Genomic DNA, 16,526 nt, shown 5'->3' on the forward strand with positions numbered 1-16,526 from the left:
GACAACCAGTTGCTCATTTTAATTGTAAGTATTGCATCTTGCCGTCCGCTGATTGGTGCAGCTCCAGCTCGATGCGTTAAACAGTGTTGTCTTCGTTTTTTCCATCAATTACATTTCGTCGGACAATGTGCTTGTCCGCGTCCACCTCTCGCCGGAATAATTTCCTGCACACTTTGCTAATTGCCCGACATCTGCACTGTGCTGCAGGGCATGGGAAAAAAAACTGAAAAAAATTATAATAAAACAATTACCAGATTATATGCACGACAGCTCTTGTATATATATATATATATATATATATATATATATATATATATATACAATTATTTTTTCACTTGGAAGGGCTCTAATTGAATAAGCAAAATTAACAACCAGCCTTTTTTGTGTTTTATTTTTTATTTTTGCTGCCATCTAAGTGCATTTTTCCCACTGAACGAATGTCTCCACTCCCTCTTTTTTTCAGAGTTTTTTTTTTTCAATTTAATTTATCCCTCCCGCCCCTCCCGCCCCCCCACCCACGCCCCCCCCCCCCCCCCCAACACGCTCTCTGCTTGTCAAAATCTCTCCCCTACCTGTCACAGAGTGCAAGTTTTATGGCACCCACCCGCCCGCCCAAACCAATCCGCCACATCACCACAACGCACCACCTACCCCCGCCCGCCCGCCCGCCCGCCCCCGTCGCTCAGCCCCGCTGCCCGCCCGCCCGCCCTCCCTCCCGGCCCCCCCCGTCGCCGCCCCCTCCACCGCTCCCCTGCTGCCAGTTTTTAACTACACTCCACTCTGGCCTCCGCTCTACTTGTTACAGCCCCAACACGAGTGCAAACAATCAAAGTCTTTGGGAACGCTAAAATATGCATGGCTATCCGTGACAGACAGATAAAGCAGGGCAATTAGCCACGTAATCCTAGAGCATCGTACGGAATAGTCCGCCTCAGCTGTCCTCTCTCTCCCTCTCTCTCCCTCTCTCTCCCTCTCTCTCCCTCTCTCCCTCTCTCCCTCTCTCTCTCTCTCTCTCCCGCTCCCTTTACTCTCTTGGTCTCCATTAGTTAAATGTACTCCGTGTGTCGGCTCCCCATCAAATCAAGTAACACTTCCCCTAATTGGCTCATAAATAATACAGCAGGGCCCGCATTATAATTTCATCAGTGGTAAACATTGCGGGGGCAGTCGGTAAAGAACCTATCCCTCATTAATTTCTTAATTTGGGTAGATGGAACGGAGAGCAGGAAAGAGGGAATAAAAGGTACTGTGGCGGAGGGAGAGAGAGATAGGGTGGAGGGGGGGGTGGGTGCTGGAGGAGATCGGATGAACGGGGGGGAAACTGGTATCACCATAGGCAGAGAAGAGGAGGAGGAGGAGGAGGAGGAGGAGAAGGAGGAGGAGGAAGAGGAGGGATGGTTTAAAAAAAAAAAAAAAAAAAAAAGAAACACGGGGGTAAAAGGTGCCCCCGGTGCTGCTTTTGTTAATGGATGTCAGATATTCAATCCCAGGGTTTTGTCAGGACGCCGGCGCGAGAGGTGAAACGGGCCTTCGCACACACACACACACACAAACGAACACATACAGTACACACATTCAAACACACATGCATGCACACGCGCACACACACACACACACACACACACACACACACACACACACACACAGTCTCCCCGCTCTCATTCCTTGTTATTTTTTTACACTAACATGATGAATATTTCATAACTTGCGACATAAATATTCATTCTAATGGTTTTGCACATAGTTATTACCGGTATTTCCTTAAAAAAATACTCATTACAAATTCTGCATAAGCAAGCTCGGAAATACTTTCTCTCACTCTCAGACCCGCACACACACACACACACACACACACACACACACACACACGCGCGCACACGCACGCGCACACGCACGCACACCATCTCACAGTGCAAATTATGTGGATAAACCTCTTAGAGAGTAGGCCCGCACCGCACTAAGTCTCCCCAATCTGGTGACTTTTTTCCTTTTACTCCTGCCTCCCCCCGCATGTGTGTGGGTACAGGACGGGTGATTACATATTAATGGACGGATATTCCCTTTTTTTTCGATGACGGCGGGTGGTACAAAGGGAGCGGGAGAGGAATCACAAACAGTCCCTTTGTGATGAAGAAGCCGATAGGTGCATTACCCGCTACGCTTCCCGCGGTGGATGTGTGTCAGTGAAACCCGCTAATATATTGCGTAATGCACCTTTAAAAAGGTTTTTGTTTTAACTTGGTGTGTGTGTGTGTGTGTGTGTGTGCGTGTGATAGGTGCCGGGAAACGTGAGGTGTGTGAATGTGACGCCCTGTGATCTCTGAGAGACAGATATTAAAGCAAACTCTCAAATGAGCCGTTTCCCTTCTCATCCCCCCCACCCCTCTCTCCCCCTCTCCCTCTCTCTCTCCCTCCCTCTCTCCCTTTCTCTCTCTCTCTCTCTCTCTCTCTCTCTCTCTCTCTCTCTCTCTCCCCCTCTCTCTCGCCCTCTCTCTCTCTTTTTTCCGGCGGAATTCCGGAATATAAAAAGACACAAAGAGCCCTTCAGCCTTCAAAGGGAAAGTTAAGCGTTCTGTATTCCGGGTGAGGTTTTCAAACTCTCGCCACCTGGAGGCAATCTGTCTCGGCTGGAGCGACGCGGCGACAGAGTGCTGTCACTCCGCCGCCGCCGCCACCAGTGAAACATCCATCACTCAGCTGGTTGCACCAGGTAGCTGCTGCCGTGCCGCCGCGGGAGGCGCTGCGCCGCAGAACGGCCCGCCCCACGCCACAAGCTCACTGGAAACACACACCGTGCCTTTCCAGGGGCCAAAAGGGATCCTGAACATCCACCCGGGGATTCATGGAGCCATTTTTTTTTTTTTTTATTATCTTATCAAGTATTATTTTATATCAAGCAATTTAATCAAATTGTATGTCATTCACTCTCATTTGATGTTATTCAATCTCATCATATTTTACCTTATCCTAACTTATCCCATCGCATCTCATTGTATCTCATCGTATTCATCTCTTTTTTTGACCTCATCCTTTTCATCTCCTATCGTGCCGTAGAATCTCACTTCGCCTCAGCGTTCCCTGTTTTATCTCATCCCATTTGACCTGATCTCACATCATTTTAAAAACGAAATAGGCCTGCATCAAAATAAGCAAATGACAATATTTGAAACGACATAACGAACTCCCTTATCTTATTTGATCTTATCTCATCTTAAACACAACGTAGGCCTATCTCAAAATAAACAGATGATAATGAAACTCCAAGTAACTCTTATTATTACTCTTGTTATCTTATTTTATGTTATGTGATGTTATTATGGTGTGGGGGGACGGTGCGGTTCAACCTAGTCCCGAGTCTAGGTAATCGGGCCTGATCATGGCGCCTGCACGCCTGTTGCCTGTTGCAATCAGCGAGCAACAGGTAAATCACCCATCGCCACACACACCCGGGGAGGAGCCGCGGTCGGGACACGTGTGCATCTGCTCCCGGCTTGTTCCATCTGTCACCTCTCTACGATAAACTGGTGAGTTTTTCAACATCTCTGCCTGCGTCTCTGCGTCGGAAGGGCCCTGGAAAACACCGCCCGGGTGGGGTGTGGCAGGCGGATCGGCCGCGGTCACCTTATATTATTTGATCTTACCCCATTTGATTTAATTTCAACTCAGCTCTAAATCTTTTATCTTATTCAATGGTACCTCATCTCGTATCATCTCGTCCTAAAAACAAAGTAGGCCTATAAAATAAACGAAGATGACAACCTGTGAAAGTAAACACGCAGTAGCCAACTCTCCTACCTCACCTCGTCTCATCTTATCTTGCGTCGCGTTGCCTTACGTTTTTTTCTGACCTCACCTCATCTGATTTCATTCCCCTGATCTCATGCCGCCCCCACCTCCTCTCAGACATACCGCGTGGCGGGCTTGTCGCAACAAATATTCCAAACTCAGAGCCGTGAACGACTCTCCATCAATCACGTTCAAATCGTATCATGCAAATCCTATTAAGTTGAAGAGGTTAAAAAACACACACACACACACACACGCACACACAAAACGTTGACAAAGTTAAACCAGCCGTGGACGGTGCAAGCCCTTCCATCTAATTGTGGCGGAACAAAGGGAGCCGGGGAGCGTGTTGGGAATGAGCTTAATTAATGTAGCAGTAAAAGGTGGCCCTCCCTCCCCACGTCCACTGGGCTGTTCAGTATTAGTCTCACTTCGCCGCCTCCCAGACCCGGAACAAGTAACGACTCTAATGACACCACCACCACCACCACCACCCACATGCAACCACACACACACACACACACACACACACACACACACACACACACACACACACACACACACACACACACACACACACACACACACACACACACACGAGGCCGGTCTCGGGTCAGCGGTCTCCCCTCCCTCCAGGGGGGGAGGAAGGGGGGGGCAGAGGGTCGATGCGTTCGACGCCCCCCCCCCGCCGTTGGACGGAGGGGGGCGTCAGCCCACGCCGACTTCATTAGCGCTGACACGTTGGGGAGGGGTTGCAGCTCAATTTACAATACTTTTAAAACCCGAAAGACCAGAGGAGAGGGGAGAGGAGAGGAGATAGGAGATGGAGATAGAGGAGAGGAGAGGAGAGGAGAGGAGAGGAGAGGAGAGGAGAGGAGAGAGGAGAGAGGAGAGGGGAGAGGAGAGGGGAGAGGAGAGAGGGGAAGAGAGTTTCCTCCTCCTCCACCCAGACAGTTTATTGTGGTTTCATTTGGAGGCCAAACTTTGTAAACAGGCGGTGGGCGGAGCTGGCGCGTCAGCTTCCCGCCTGGTTCCGGGATCCAGGCGTCAAAGAGGAGAGAAAACAAAAAAAAAAAAAGCACGATTTACCGAGTTATTAATGCACGCGAGCGCTGGAGCCTGATGTCAACAAAAACCCATGAACGCTATTTTGGTTTTTAAAAGGCGGGTGTGTGGCGGGGTTGTGTATTATTTACCTGGTGCTTGTTTGTGTTGGTGCTGCACCTCTTCTTACCCCACGCCAGCACCGCCAACAACCGACGTCATTAAAAATAACCCCGCTCGCTTGCTCTGCCGCCCGCCGCCAGTTTCTGAAGTTCAGCGAAGAAGGAGAAACAAACGACGACGACGACGACGACAACGACGACGACAAGGGGGAAGCACCGAGGACCCTCTGTTGATAGGCGGCGCAGGTGCGTAAACACCCCGAGGAGGTGGAGGAGCCAGTTGGAGGTGTGACGGTTGGTCTAGGGAAACGGATTCGTTCTGAGCTTCCGTGCAGGTGAAACACACGAGTTGGGATGAGGAATAAACCTTGTGAGGACAAGCAAAGTATCTGACTCATCCATCGATATCTGAACGTACCTATAATCATTAGACAGACTGGATGACAGACGGACAGATAGATAGACAGACTGACTGACAGACAAATAGACAGACAGACAGACTGACAGACAGGCTGACTGACTGACTGACAGACGGACAGACAGACTCCCTCTCTCTCTCTCTCTCTCTCTCTCTCTCTCTGCCCCCCCCCCCTCTCTCTCTCTCTCCCTCTGTCTCAACTCTCCCCAGACTTCAAACGTAGGGCTCTTTCTCTTTACATATAATATTCATTCCCTTCATGTCAGTGTCTGGATGATATGAAACATTCACGGCACCTTTTCACACTTTTATTTCACTTCAAATTCTGTTTGTCTTGTTTCTATATTTGGGGAAATGATGTCATTGTGTTCTCTCCGGAGAACCCATCCATCCATCCATCTATCCATCTATCCATCTATCTATCTATCTATCTATCTATCTATCTATCTATCTATCTATCTATCGATCTATCTATCTATCTATCCATTTATATATCTGTCTATCTGTCTGTCTATCTATATATCTGTCTATCTGTCTGTCTCCAGTTTCTACTTCGCTCTCCAGTGTCAGCATTCAGCACTTTTAAAATCCTTAAATAAATGTGTGACTGAGGGTTGTGTTCGTAATAATAAACTATTCTTCTCCACAACAACGAAGAACATTTGCAATTCTCCGCAACAATTCATTTTTTCCGTGGCATATTGGGGTAAATGATCCACATTTTCCACACGAGGGTACAATGCTTATTTGTGTTGTTTTTTTTTATTCTAACCGCATACTTATGCGCTCTGAAGCCGAGTGCCGACATTGGAAAGGTAGAAAAAAAACAAAAAACAACAGAGGAAAGGCTTTTCCTCTTCATGCCGTCCTGGACACTGCGAGCCCAGGCAGCCTCTCCTCGCCTCGCCCCGGGGTAGGCTATCATCTCCCGTGACAGGGTGGACCCCCCCCCCCCCCCCCACCCTCGCCCGCCCCCACCCGCCCCCACCAGCCTCCACTCGCCCCCACCCGCCTCCCCCATCTTCCCCTTCACCCGGGGTCTGCGAGGGATGAGAGGAGGCCGCGGCAGAGAGGCCTCCCAGGTCCCGCGTCCTCTTTGATCAATGGCCACTGACCTCCATGTCTCCCGGATACCAGGGGGGAACGGGAGCGAAGGGACGGGGAAGGGGAAGGACGGGGGGGGGGGGCGGACAAGATGGCACGCGTGTTCCCCCCTCAGAGCCGCCCTTGTTCTCCCCAAATCTAAAAAGGGTTAATTGTGTTTAACAATGTACTCTCCGGCCCCCCCCCCCCTCCTCCTTGATTAGAATTACAATCACATCGAGTGCCATATTCTGTCCCTCATTACTGGTGCATATCATTACGCCACCGTCCCCGGGGACGCGGAGCAGCGGGTTTAACTGCACGTTCTTCCGCCTGCCTCCCTCCCTCCCTCCCTCCCGCTCGCTCCCTCTCTCTTTGCCGTTTACAAAAGGGGAAGTCCTCATCTAACAGAATGACTGAGCACAAGTTTTTTTTTTTCCCTCCCCTCCCTCTCTCTCTCTCTCTCTCTCTCTCTCCATTCCCCAAGAGGGTTAGAAATTGTTTTACAGTGCCAATTAAAGTAGGTATGTTGGGTTTTTTTTCCTGAGAATGTATTATTCACAATTATTTGTTGCGTTACACACGCACACGCACACACGCGGGCGCGTACGCCAGTCCAAAATAGGTCTGCGAGAGTAACTTCCGACTCAACTTGCAAATAAAGTGGAGCGAATGTTTTGCGATAAAGTCAAGACAATGAGGTTGTTTATTAATAGACGGCGGGCGCTGTGAATATCGTTTTTCCTGCACTTCAAATTTTAACTTTCTTCCCTCCCTCGGAACGGGAACACGGGGACGCGTCTTAAATGAATTCCTTACAGGAGACGGCTTCAAGTGAGACGTGTTGCATGCATCCTGGCCGGGGTGGCTGCAGGCAGCAGTTAAATTTAGTACTTTAAGACCTGATTTTTTGGCAAATAATCCATTTTTTTTTAATAGAGTATTACAGTACGGGACGGAGGCGTCCGTAGGTTATGATTTATATGATTCTAGGAACTTTTATCAGAGTTTCCTTTGGGTCAGAGAGCAAAGAAGGTGATTACAAACTGTAATAATACAGTTTTAGTAGTACAAGTACTTTCTTGAAGGGAATTGTGAAGAACTTTGCTCATTTTGACGTTTATAGACAAATAAAATCAGACAAAATGTCTTTTGAAATGATGAGCTTGTGAATTCAAATATAAGACTTATCAAATGACTTTTATGGCCTAATATTTGTAAAACTGAATTTAGGACATGACCTGCAGAAACTCTGCTGGCCTTTGCCTATTTGCACCAGTTTGGCATGAAGAAAAAGAGTTCAAATACAAAATAGAGTTTTAATATGAAAAACACATTTTATGACAATAAAAGCGATAAAAGCCAAGGAAAAACAAACAAAAAAAAAAAAAACACAAAAAAACTGTCGTCCTAAATCATTGGCGAGTCACAGAAGGTGCAGGGGCTCTGCAGGATCCTCCGAATCCACTCTGGAGCTGGAGAAAAAAAACAAAAATAAATTACTTTCAATCAAAACAAGTCAGTGGTTGATAGCAGTATAGAGGCTGACCTCCAAAGCACACATAGGCCTGTCACGAAAATCGCTTTTGTAGGACGATATATTGTCCCAAAATTAATTGCAGTCAACAATATTACTGTAATTTTAAGACCAAGACCATATTTTTTAATATTATATAAAATAGCATAATAAAGCAAGTGCACCCTTTAAAACAGCAATGGACTTTTAATTATTAAGAATATTCAGACATTGTAATGTGAAAAACAATATTAAAATATCCTAAATAAAATAAAACACAAATAAAATAAGACCACACAACCAAAACATTAAATGAAATGGACTCTCGGGCTTGAGTTACACACTATGATCACCTGGTTCACTGTTTGTGGCGCGCGCGCGTGCGCGCGCGTGCGTGCGTGCGTGCGTGCGTGTGTGTGTGTGCGTGTGTGTGTGTGTGTGTGTGTGTGTGTAGGAGCTGCCTGAGCCCCGCCCACGGTGAAACACGGTGACGAGAGGGCAGAAGCAGCGAGACCAGAAATGACCGCAAAACGTGCCTCAGCATAGTGGTTTTTTCCTGTTTATTCGGCTCAGTTACATTAATTTGTAAAATGGTTTGCACAACGCAGGTAATACATTACTTATTTGTGGAGTTACATTTTGTAACATTTTGTTACACATTTTGTCTCCGATTTTTTTTTTTTGTTTTTAAACCTTAATACCGATTTGTAGATTGTAGTATTTATTGATATTTTCCCCATTTGTATTTATTACACTATATGTATTATATACATGTACTATAAATAACATTTCAGCTACTGTACATAATCTAGATGCCACTTTTGTTCAAAGCCATTTCCAAATATATTTTTCCACAATTTCAAATATAAGTAGTGGTTACGGATAGAAAAAACAAAAAAACACATTGATGTTTCGAGCAGCGGAAAGCAGTAAGTCGTTTTGAACGTACATTCCCACTTGACTTGAACGCAGCATCTGTAGGCGTAACAGTAAAACGGAGCATCTGAGTTCTGCACAGCGCTTGAGCATCGTGAGGCTGGAAAGACACAAATTCAAAGGTCGGCCAGGTCTCAGGACCACTGCACCAAGTTACTGTCAGGACTGTAGCGTGACCTGAGCAGCAACCGATAGGCGGGACGCCGATGAAGTGCCACAAATGGCTACCGAGGATGGTCCCAGCGCCGATGAGAGCTCTCCGCTCCTCAAAGACCGGAGACAGGAGGAGAACGGGGTCCGGACGGCGCTGCGGGTCCAAGGTGCGGACAGGTTTGGCGTCGGGGGCCGGCACACACATCCCACCCGGGAGTTCCCGTCCCGGGGTCGGGACGAGGACAGGGCAGCCTACAGGCGCTGCCGGGCCGGGCTGGAACCCCGCTCGCATATCTCGGGGGCAGTGTCCCTGCGTGAAGGGAAGCCGGCTATGCCAGCACCACAAGATATGCAACCTCTTGGCCGCTGAGGCAGAACGCGCCGGCTGGAAGGCAACCGGGGAGTTCCGCGCGGAAACGCCTGAGGGGGGCTTCAGGACTCCTGACCGGGCGTGCACAGAGGGGAGCGCGGCACTGATCCTTAATGTCACCGTGCGGTTCGGAGGCGGAGTCGGACGCTCTACGGAGCGCAGCTGCGGAGGGAGTTGAGCGCCGTCGGCCCGTGGCCTCTCGGATCGCAGCCACGGTGGGCGCAGGAGGTGCGAGGGTCGTGGGGTTTCCCCGTAGGAGCCCGAGGAAAATCACCCTGGTGCAATAACAACGTCCTGACCCAACTGAGACGGACAGTAGGCCGGAGGGGAGGCATTTGCAAGGCTGATGGGCCGGAGGGCCCTTCTGTACTCTTTGGATGTGCTGAGGGTACATTCGGCGCAAACCGGTCGTTTAGGGTTCCTCCACCCTCTGGCTGGCGGTCAGCCGGTAAACGTGGGGGATAGTAGGAGTCGAGAAATGATGACAGGACGGCGGGTGGACAGAAAATAAGCCGAGTCCGGACGCTCTGTGCCGTGTCGCCGCGCCACGGTGATGCCGGAGGGGCAGGTCAACACAGGACAACGTAAGCGCCAAAACCGCTCTGTGAACAGAGCAGGTAATTGTCCAGAGAATACGCAGCGAGCGGGGAGGGGCGCGTCGCTTTTGTTGTTGACGTCTCTCATGCGCCAGTCATTGGTGCAGGGAGCGTGGCTGCTGCGTCCTTCATTCTGCTTTCCTTTATATTCCCTTCCACTCCTTCGTTTGTACTGTGGATATGTCGAAATACAGACTATCGACGTCAGAAAATGAAACCAAACGTCTAAGCCAAACACCGTATTCTCTGTCGGTGTGAACCCGTCTGACACGGACCATCTGCAGTTGTGTGCTACATGTGTGAAAGGGCGACTACGGACAATGTGCGGACCGGATTATCTGGACATTGTCCAGTGTTCATGTGTGAAAGCAGCTCAAGACTAGTGCTAAGTCCGAGACGATTTTAAAACATGACTGGGAAAGGCCATTTCTGTTAATCCAGATTAAAAGCGTGATTTAGTCTCAGATTAGGCCTAATCTGTGTCCGCTAAAGTGCCCAGCTGTACTGAGACATTTTGCAGTTGATTCTGAAAACGTCAGGCGTGACCCACGGGCTGCAGACTGAGCAAAGTGACATTAGCCTTCTTTGTTAAAAACAAATAATAAAAAAATAAAAACTATACATGCATTTAGCGGGAAAGCACAGCCACTGTGACAATAACTTAAACATCCACTTTCCCGTGGAACAAGTCACGAAGCATCGGTTTGGGAGGAAAAAAAGAAAAAGAAAAAAAAAAAAGCTCGGAGTGATGTGTGCAGAGGAGTGCGACAGGAGGAAACAGCTGAGGGAGTGAGAGAGGGCGAGGCTCACACTCAGGCTCCGGCAGAGCGGCGATGCCGTCCAGCAGCAGGCAGCGTCGGAACTCCAGCGTCTGGCAGGACTTGTAGGACAACGCACACCTGGAAGAGAGAGAGAGAGAGCGAGAGAGAGCGAGAGAGAGAGAGAGAGAGAGAGACACATTTTCCCGTCCATTCATTCAACGAGCACGACTTCAGAGAAATGTTTGGATTGCCGGGGCAGAGTGTGGGTAAATATCAAACACTGGGATGTTTGATAACGGATCTGTAAAGACAAATAAGCAGCCATAGAAGGTGTTTGGCGTACAGGCTTCATCCCTGCGCCCATTTTGAGATTCGAGCGAAATGTGACCCAACGCAGAGAGCTTCAGTTTCGAGGGGGAGCTCGGAGTACAAACGTATTGGGCCTACCTGAGCCACATGTGTCCGTTCCCACAGACCGCTTGCTTGTGCTCGGTGAAGGGCAGCACCTCGTCGCACAGGCTGCAGTGCTCCGGGAACGTCTGTTTGTTCATCTTCTTCCTGATGTGGCCGGTCAGCACCTGGGGACCACACAACAGCGGCACCGGTGTGAGAGGGGGGGGGGGCCCGGCCCCACCGCTCTGGTTGGGATGTTTTGGGGGGCGATCACCGGGGTCCGTGAGAAGCCTTCTATCGTGTCTGTCTTTCATCGTGTAGCATTATTTATTTACTGAGCTGTTCTTAACAAACGTTGTCTATTAAGTATTAATTACTTCATCAATTCTCATCTCAAGTATCGTGAATTGGCTAACGGCTTATTTATTGGCAGGCACCGTGTGCAACCTATTCCACTCTCAGAGCTTAGAGCTTCACAATAAACTTTTCCTGTGGAATAAAATATATAAATGTGTATAAGAATAAAAATTTGAATAAACGCTAGATGTGCAAAACACACCAACTTACTTATAACTGTTTACTTCTATACTATGACTAACTTATATATACACGCTGAGGCAACAAAAACTAAAATTAAACACAGGGCCTCAATTTACTCCAACTTTAAAAAACTGTAGCAATCAAAGGATAAAACTAAAATATTGTTTCAAGTCAGTGTCTGAGTGAATATCCCCCGAAGCTTAATTCTTAAGCATCAACGCCATGTTCTTTCTTTCTAAATATAAGCTTCTAGGCAGTTTTGGCAGACAGCGCGTTCCTCTTCTGCACAGACTAGGGAGGCTCGCGCTGCTCGTGCAAGAGCGAGAAAGTGGCTTTTATTGTCCTGCCAAAAAACAAACAAACAAAAAAAAAAAGAAGAAAAACACACCCATCCAGGAGACCTTGTTCGTACCAATAAGTGTGTTTTTATTTTAGATGTATTTATTATTATTGTTTATTGTTTTTTTATTGATTTAGTTATTATTAATAGTGGTAATAGTATTATTATTATTATTTAATTTATTATTATTATTTTATTTTAAATTATACTACATTTCCTTATTGAACAACACAAAAAAGCAGCGTGCATAACGGTGAAGAGAAATTGTCTTGCGTGCTTTGCGTCATCTGATCGGCCTTTACACTGATCAAATTATTTAGAATGAATATAGACCGATCGGAGGCCGATGGATCGGCGCAGCCTTAGCACCAGCCGAAAATAATCCAAATATATTATTTAACGCAAGCTTTATCCATCTAAGTTCCCAAATTTCATGTAGACAGGCTAGAGTTTTACCTCAGCCGCCCTGTCGTCCGAGTCTCTGGAGAGGTACTCCACCAATCCGACGGTGGGGACGCTGGTGTTCACCGCCGTCCAGATGTTGAGGTAGACTTCTCCAAGGACCTTCTTCATGTGCTCCCTGGTCAGACGGGCCTCCACCTGCGCAATGGAGGCCTGCAGCTCCGCCAACTGGGCCTCCAGCTTTTTGTCCACGTCCTTTTTGACCCGCTTCCGCCGTCTGCTAGAGGACTCTTCTTTCAATCCGTTCTCCTCCCCCGCCCCCGCCTCCTCCTCCTCCGCTGCCTCCTCCTCCTCCGCATCGCCTTCCTCGCCGGGGGCCGGTTTCCAGCGGGGATCCGTGGGAGCCTTCTGCAAGGATTGGAAGAGTATGCGCAACAGGAAGAGCTTCAGGCGCCAGAAGTAGGGGGAGCCCGCCTCCTGGATCTTCCCGTCTACGTCCTCCAGCAGCGTCGGGGGGATGCACTTGTCCCGCACCACCTTCCACCTCACCAGGTCCAGCAAATCGGCGAGCTTGTACAGGCTCTGCGAGGGCGACCTGAGCAGCAGCGTGGCAGCCACCTGGGGCGTTTTGAGGGTGAAAAAGTTGACCTGGTAAGTCCTGTCCACCGGGTGCTGGTCGCCGACCAGGCCCTGCGTGCTGGCCAGCGCGATGCACGCCCCGTTGTGGCTCACGGCGATGCTGTGCATCCGCCGCCCGGGGAAGCTGTCCGCGGTCAGGATGGTCTCCTGCTTGAAGAACAGGGTGGCCTCGGTGAAGCTGGGGATCAGCTTCTTCACGCCGCCGTCCATGGAGCAGGAGAAGATGGCGACACCGTGCCGGGTGGCCACCAGCGAGACGATGGGGAGCGAGTGGAGCCCGGCGACGTGGGAGTTGTGGACGCTCAGGCCAGCCGGGGTGATCATCAGCAGGCACCAGAAGACGTAGCAGCCGCGCGAGGCCACCACCAGGCTGCAGTTGGTCTTGTGGATGGGGTGGTAGATGGGCACGCACTTGATGTTCTCCACAGGAATCTCGTCGCTCTCCTTCCACAGGATCACCGGGTGGCGGAGGGTGAAGTAGCCCTTCACCCCCGTCATGCTGACGGGCATGATCTTGACCGGCCCCACCTCGCTGCCCACGATCAGGCCGCTCATCCTGCGCTCTGAGTTCTCGTACTCCCACCACGCCAGGTCGGTGGGCTGGGCCACGCCCGACTCGATGACGTCGTAGACGGTGGCCTCGCTGTCGTCCAGGAAGGGCAGGTGGAACTGCCACAGCACCAGGTCCCCGTTCTCCATCAGGACGGCGAGCAGGACCATCTCCACCTCCTTGCACGTGTTGTCCGGCAGAATGTGCTTGACCGTGTAGACGCTGGACCACTCCATGCGCAGCGGGGTCTGCATGCGGTAGCGGCGGTACAGCTCCTCCCGGTCCATCAGGCTCTCCCCGGGGGGCTTCCTGTCCGTCCGGGGGTACCCGCCCTCCTCCAGCCGGGCGCCGTAGAGCTGGGTCAGGTCGGCCAGCGTGTTCCAGTCGAAGCGCTTGAAGCTGTTGTGCACCGTCAGGCAGTGGTCCAAAGTCAGACACGCGAGGAGACAGCGGCCGCTGGCATCGCAGCCCAGAGGGGACCAGCTGGTGTACTGCACGCCCCTGTGCACCCCGGCGATAGGGTTCATCACCCGGTCGGTCATAAAGGGCTGACTGACCGCCGGGTCCGGGTGCGTGGCAAACTTATTTTTGGCGCTAGTCAGCTCAGCTTCAGCCCCGACCTGGATTGAGCATAGAAATATTATAAGCGGAAGAAACGTGAGGCATCTCAGTCAATTCAGCGCAGAAACGGCCGGGTTTAGCAGTTCGGGCTTTTTTTTTCCTCAACGGGATTCGATTTGAGGAGTAGAGAGCATTTTTTAAGAGCCACTGCAAGCCTACGGCCCTGGCTCTGGCGTGTATGGATGGTTAAACATAGCTGCCCCGTACCGTCCATTGGGTGTTTCGCTTGAGCGTTTCTGCGTACCACGCCCGTTCAGGGGTGGTGTGGACTCACAGCTTCGCATGGATGATGCAAGGGTAACGCTGCGACAAGACTAAACTTTAAAACGACTCGCGGCTGTTTTACAGCGCACACACACGCACACTCAACAAAATAAGTTCTAAACAACTCAAGAATGTACATTGTCGTTATTTTAAATGGAATGCAGACCAGAATAGTATAGAAAATATCAGATGAACAAAATGCAAAGTAGCGTATGGAAATTTGTATGATAACAATGGCAGCAGCAGCGTGTTATTAATAATTATTTGGTTAATTGGTGTTAAAGTGGCTGACGGATGTTCATGTACAGCGGGATGTTGGAGTCAAACACGCGAGACAAGTCAAAATATCTTTAGGGAAAAGGTCCCATATTGAAATGCTTCTAATACTTTATACTTGAAATACTTAATACTTCTAATACCTAATACTTCCAATACTTCTAATACGGTGCAGAGGCTAACTAGCAAAACAAGCCCAGCATGACAGCCCTCCCTCGGGCTTGTTTACAAACAGACCCGCATGAATGCAAGGAGGAGCGGGGGTGTCTTTGCGGGCTAACCAGCCGGGACCGGCGCAGGACTCACCCGGAGCCGCGCCCGCTCCCTCTCCCGCTCCTTCTCCCGCTCCCGGGGCACCGGGATGGAGGTCCGGTGGAGGGTCAGCTCCTGCTTGCTGCTGTGGATGTCGCACACCATCTCCACCAGCGACACGGCGCAGGTGGTGGAGGCGGCCAGCCGGTGGTCCTGCGACCAGGCCAGCGGCTGCAGGCCGCTCAGAGGCGCTATGAGCGTCACCACCGGGTCCCGCTTCACGACGGTCCCCGGCTTCGAGCTGGTCCCGTCGGACTCGGCTTCGGGCTCGGCCTCCGTCTTCACTACATCCGAAGTGAGAGACGCACCGGGAGCCGCCATTTCTTTTGCGGCTTTCAGGAAGTGACGTCGCCGATGAAGGCGGGGCTTGTGACGATAACTTCCTGTCCGTGTTGCGGTCCGCGTGCTGCGGCTCGTGCTAATTTGACTCTTTTCTTTTTTTGAGTTTTTAACATGAAGTACAAATACAAACAAATACAAACAAATACAAACAAATACATACAAATACATACAAATACAAACAAATACAAACAAATACAAACAAATACATACAAATACATACAAATACAAACAAATACATACAAATACAAACAAATACATACAAATACAAACAAATACAAACAAATACACACAAATACAAACAAATACATACAAATACAAACAAATACACACAAATACAAACAAATACATACAAATACAAACAAATACAAACAAATACAAACAAATACACACAAATACAAACAAATACAAACAAATACAAACAAATACAAACAAATACAAACAAATACATACAAATACATACAAATACAGACAAATACAAACAAATACATACAAATACAGACAAATACAAACAAATACAAACAAATACAGACAAATACAAACAAATACAAACAAATACAAACAAATACATACAAATACATACAAATACAGACAAATACAAACAAATACAAACAAATACAAACAAATACATACAAATACATACAAATACAGACAAATACAAACAAATACAAACAAATACAAACACATACAAACAAATACAGACAAATACAAACAAATACAAACAAATACAGACAAATACAAACAAATACAGACAAATACAAACAAATACAAACAAATATAAACAAATACAGACAAATACAAACAAATACAAACAAATACAAACAAATACAGACAAATACAAACAAATACAAACAAATACAAAGACAAGTTCAATTAAAAGATGATTCTAAAGGTCACATTGCCAGGGAACGGATCACATTATGTATTATAATTACATATATAGATGTATATATATATATATATATATTCATAAAAATGTTTTTTTATTTAATTGTGTCTCTTTTTATTATATTTATTTGAACTTTACAGATGAGAGACAAATAAATGCAGTGTATTTACAGTATA

General features: G+C 48.4%; 1 protein-coding gene across 1 annotated transcript; it reads right to left on the minus strand.

The window, feature by feature from the left end:
• Nucleotides 1-7,808: 7,808 nt before the first annotated feature.
• On the minus strand, nt 7,809-15,443 carry gtf3c4 (general transcription factor IIIC, polypeptide 4; the record flags this gene model as incomplete). Its single annotated transcript, XM_080017715.1, has 5 exons — nt 7,809-7,928; nt 10,835-10,923; nt 11,233-11,363; nt 12,515-14,269; nt 15,117-15,443. 5 exons carry the CDS (start codon nt 15,441-15,443, stop codon nt 7,864-7,866), a joined length of 2,367 nt encoding a protein of 788 aa, XP_079873841.1. The 3' UTR covers nt 7,809-7,863.
• Between the last annotated feature and the right edge of the window lie 1,083 nt (nt 15,444-16,526).

This window comes from Zeus faber (genome assembly GCF_960531495.2).
Source record: "Zeus faber genome assembly, chromosome: 17".
Lineage (NCBI taxonomy): Eukaryota > Metazoa > Chordata > Actinopteri > Zeiformes > Zeidae > Zeus > Zeus faber.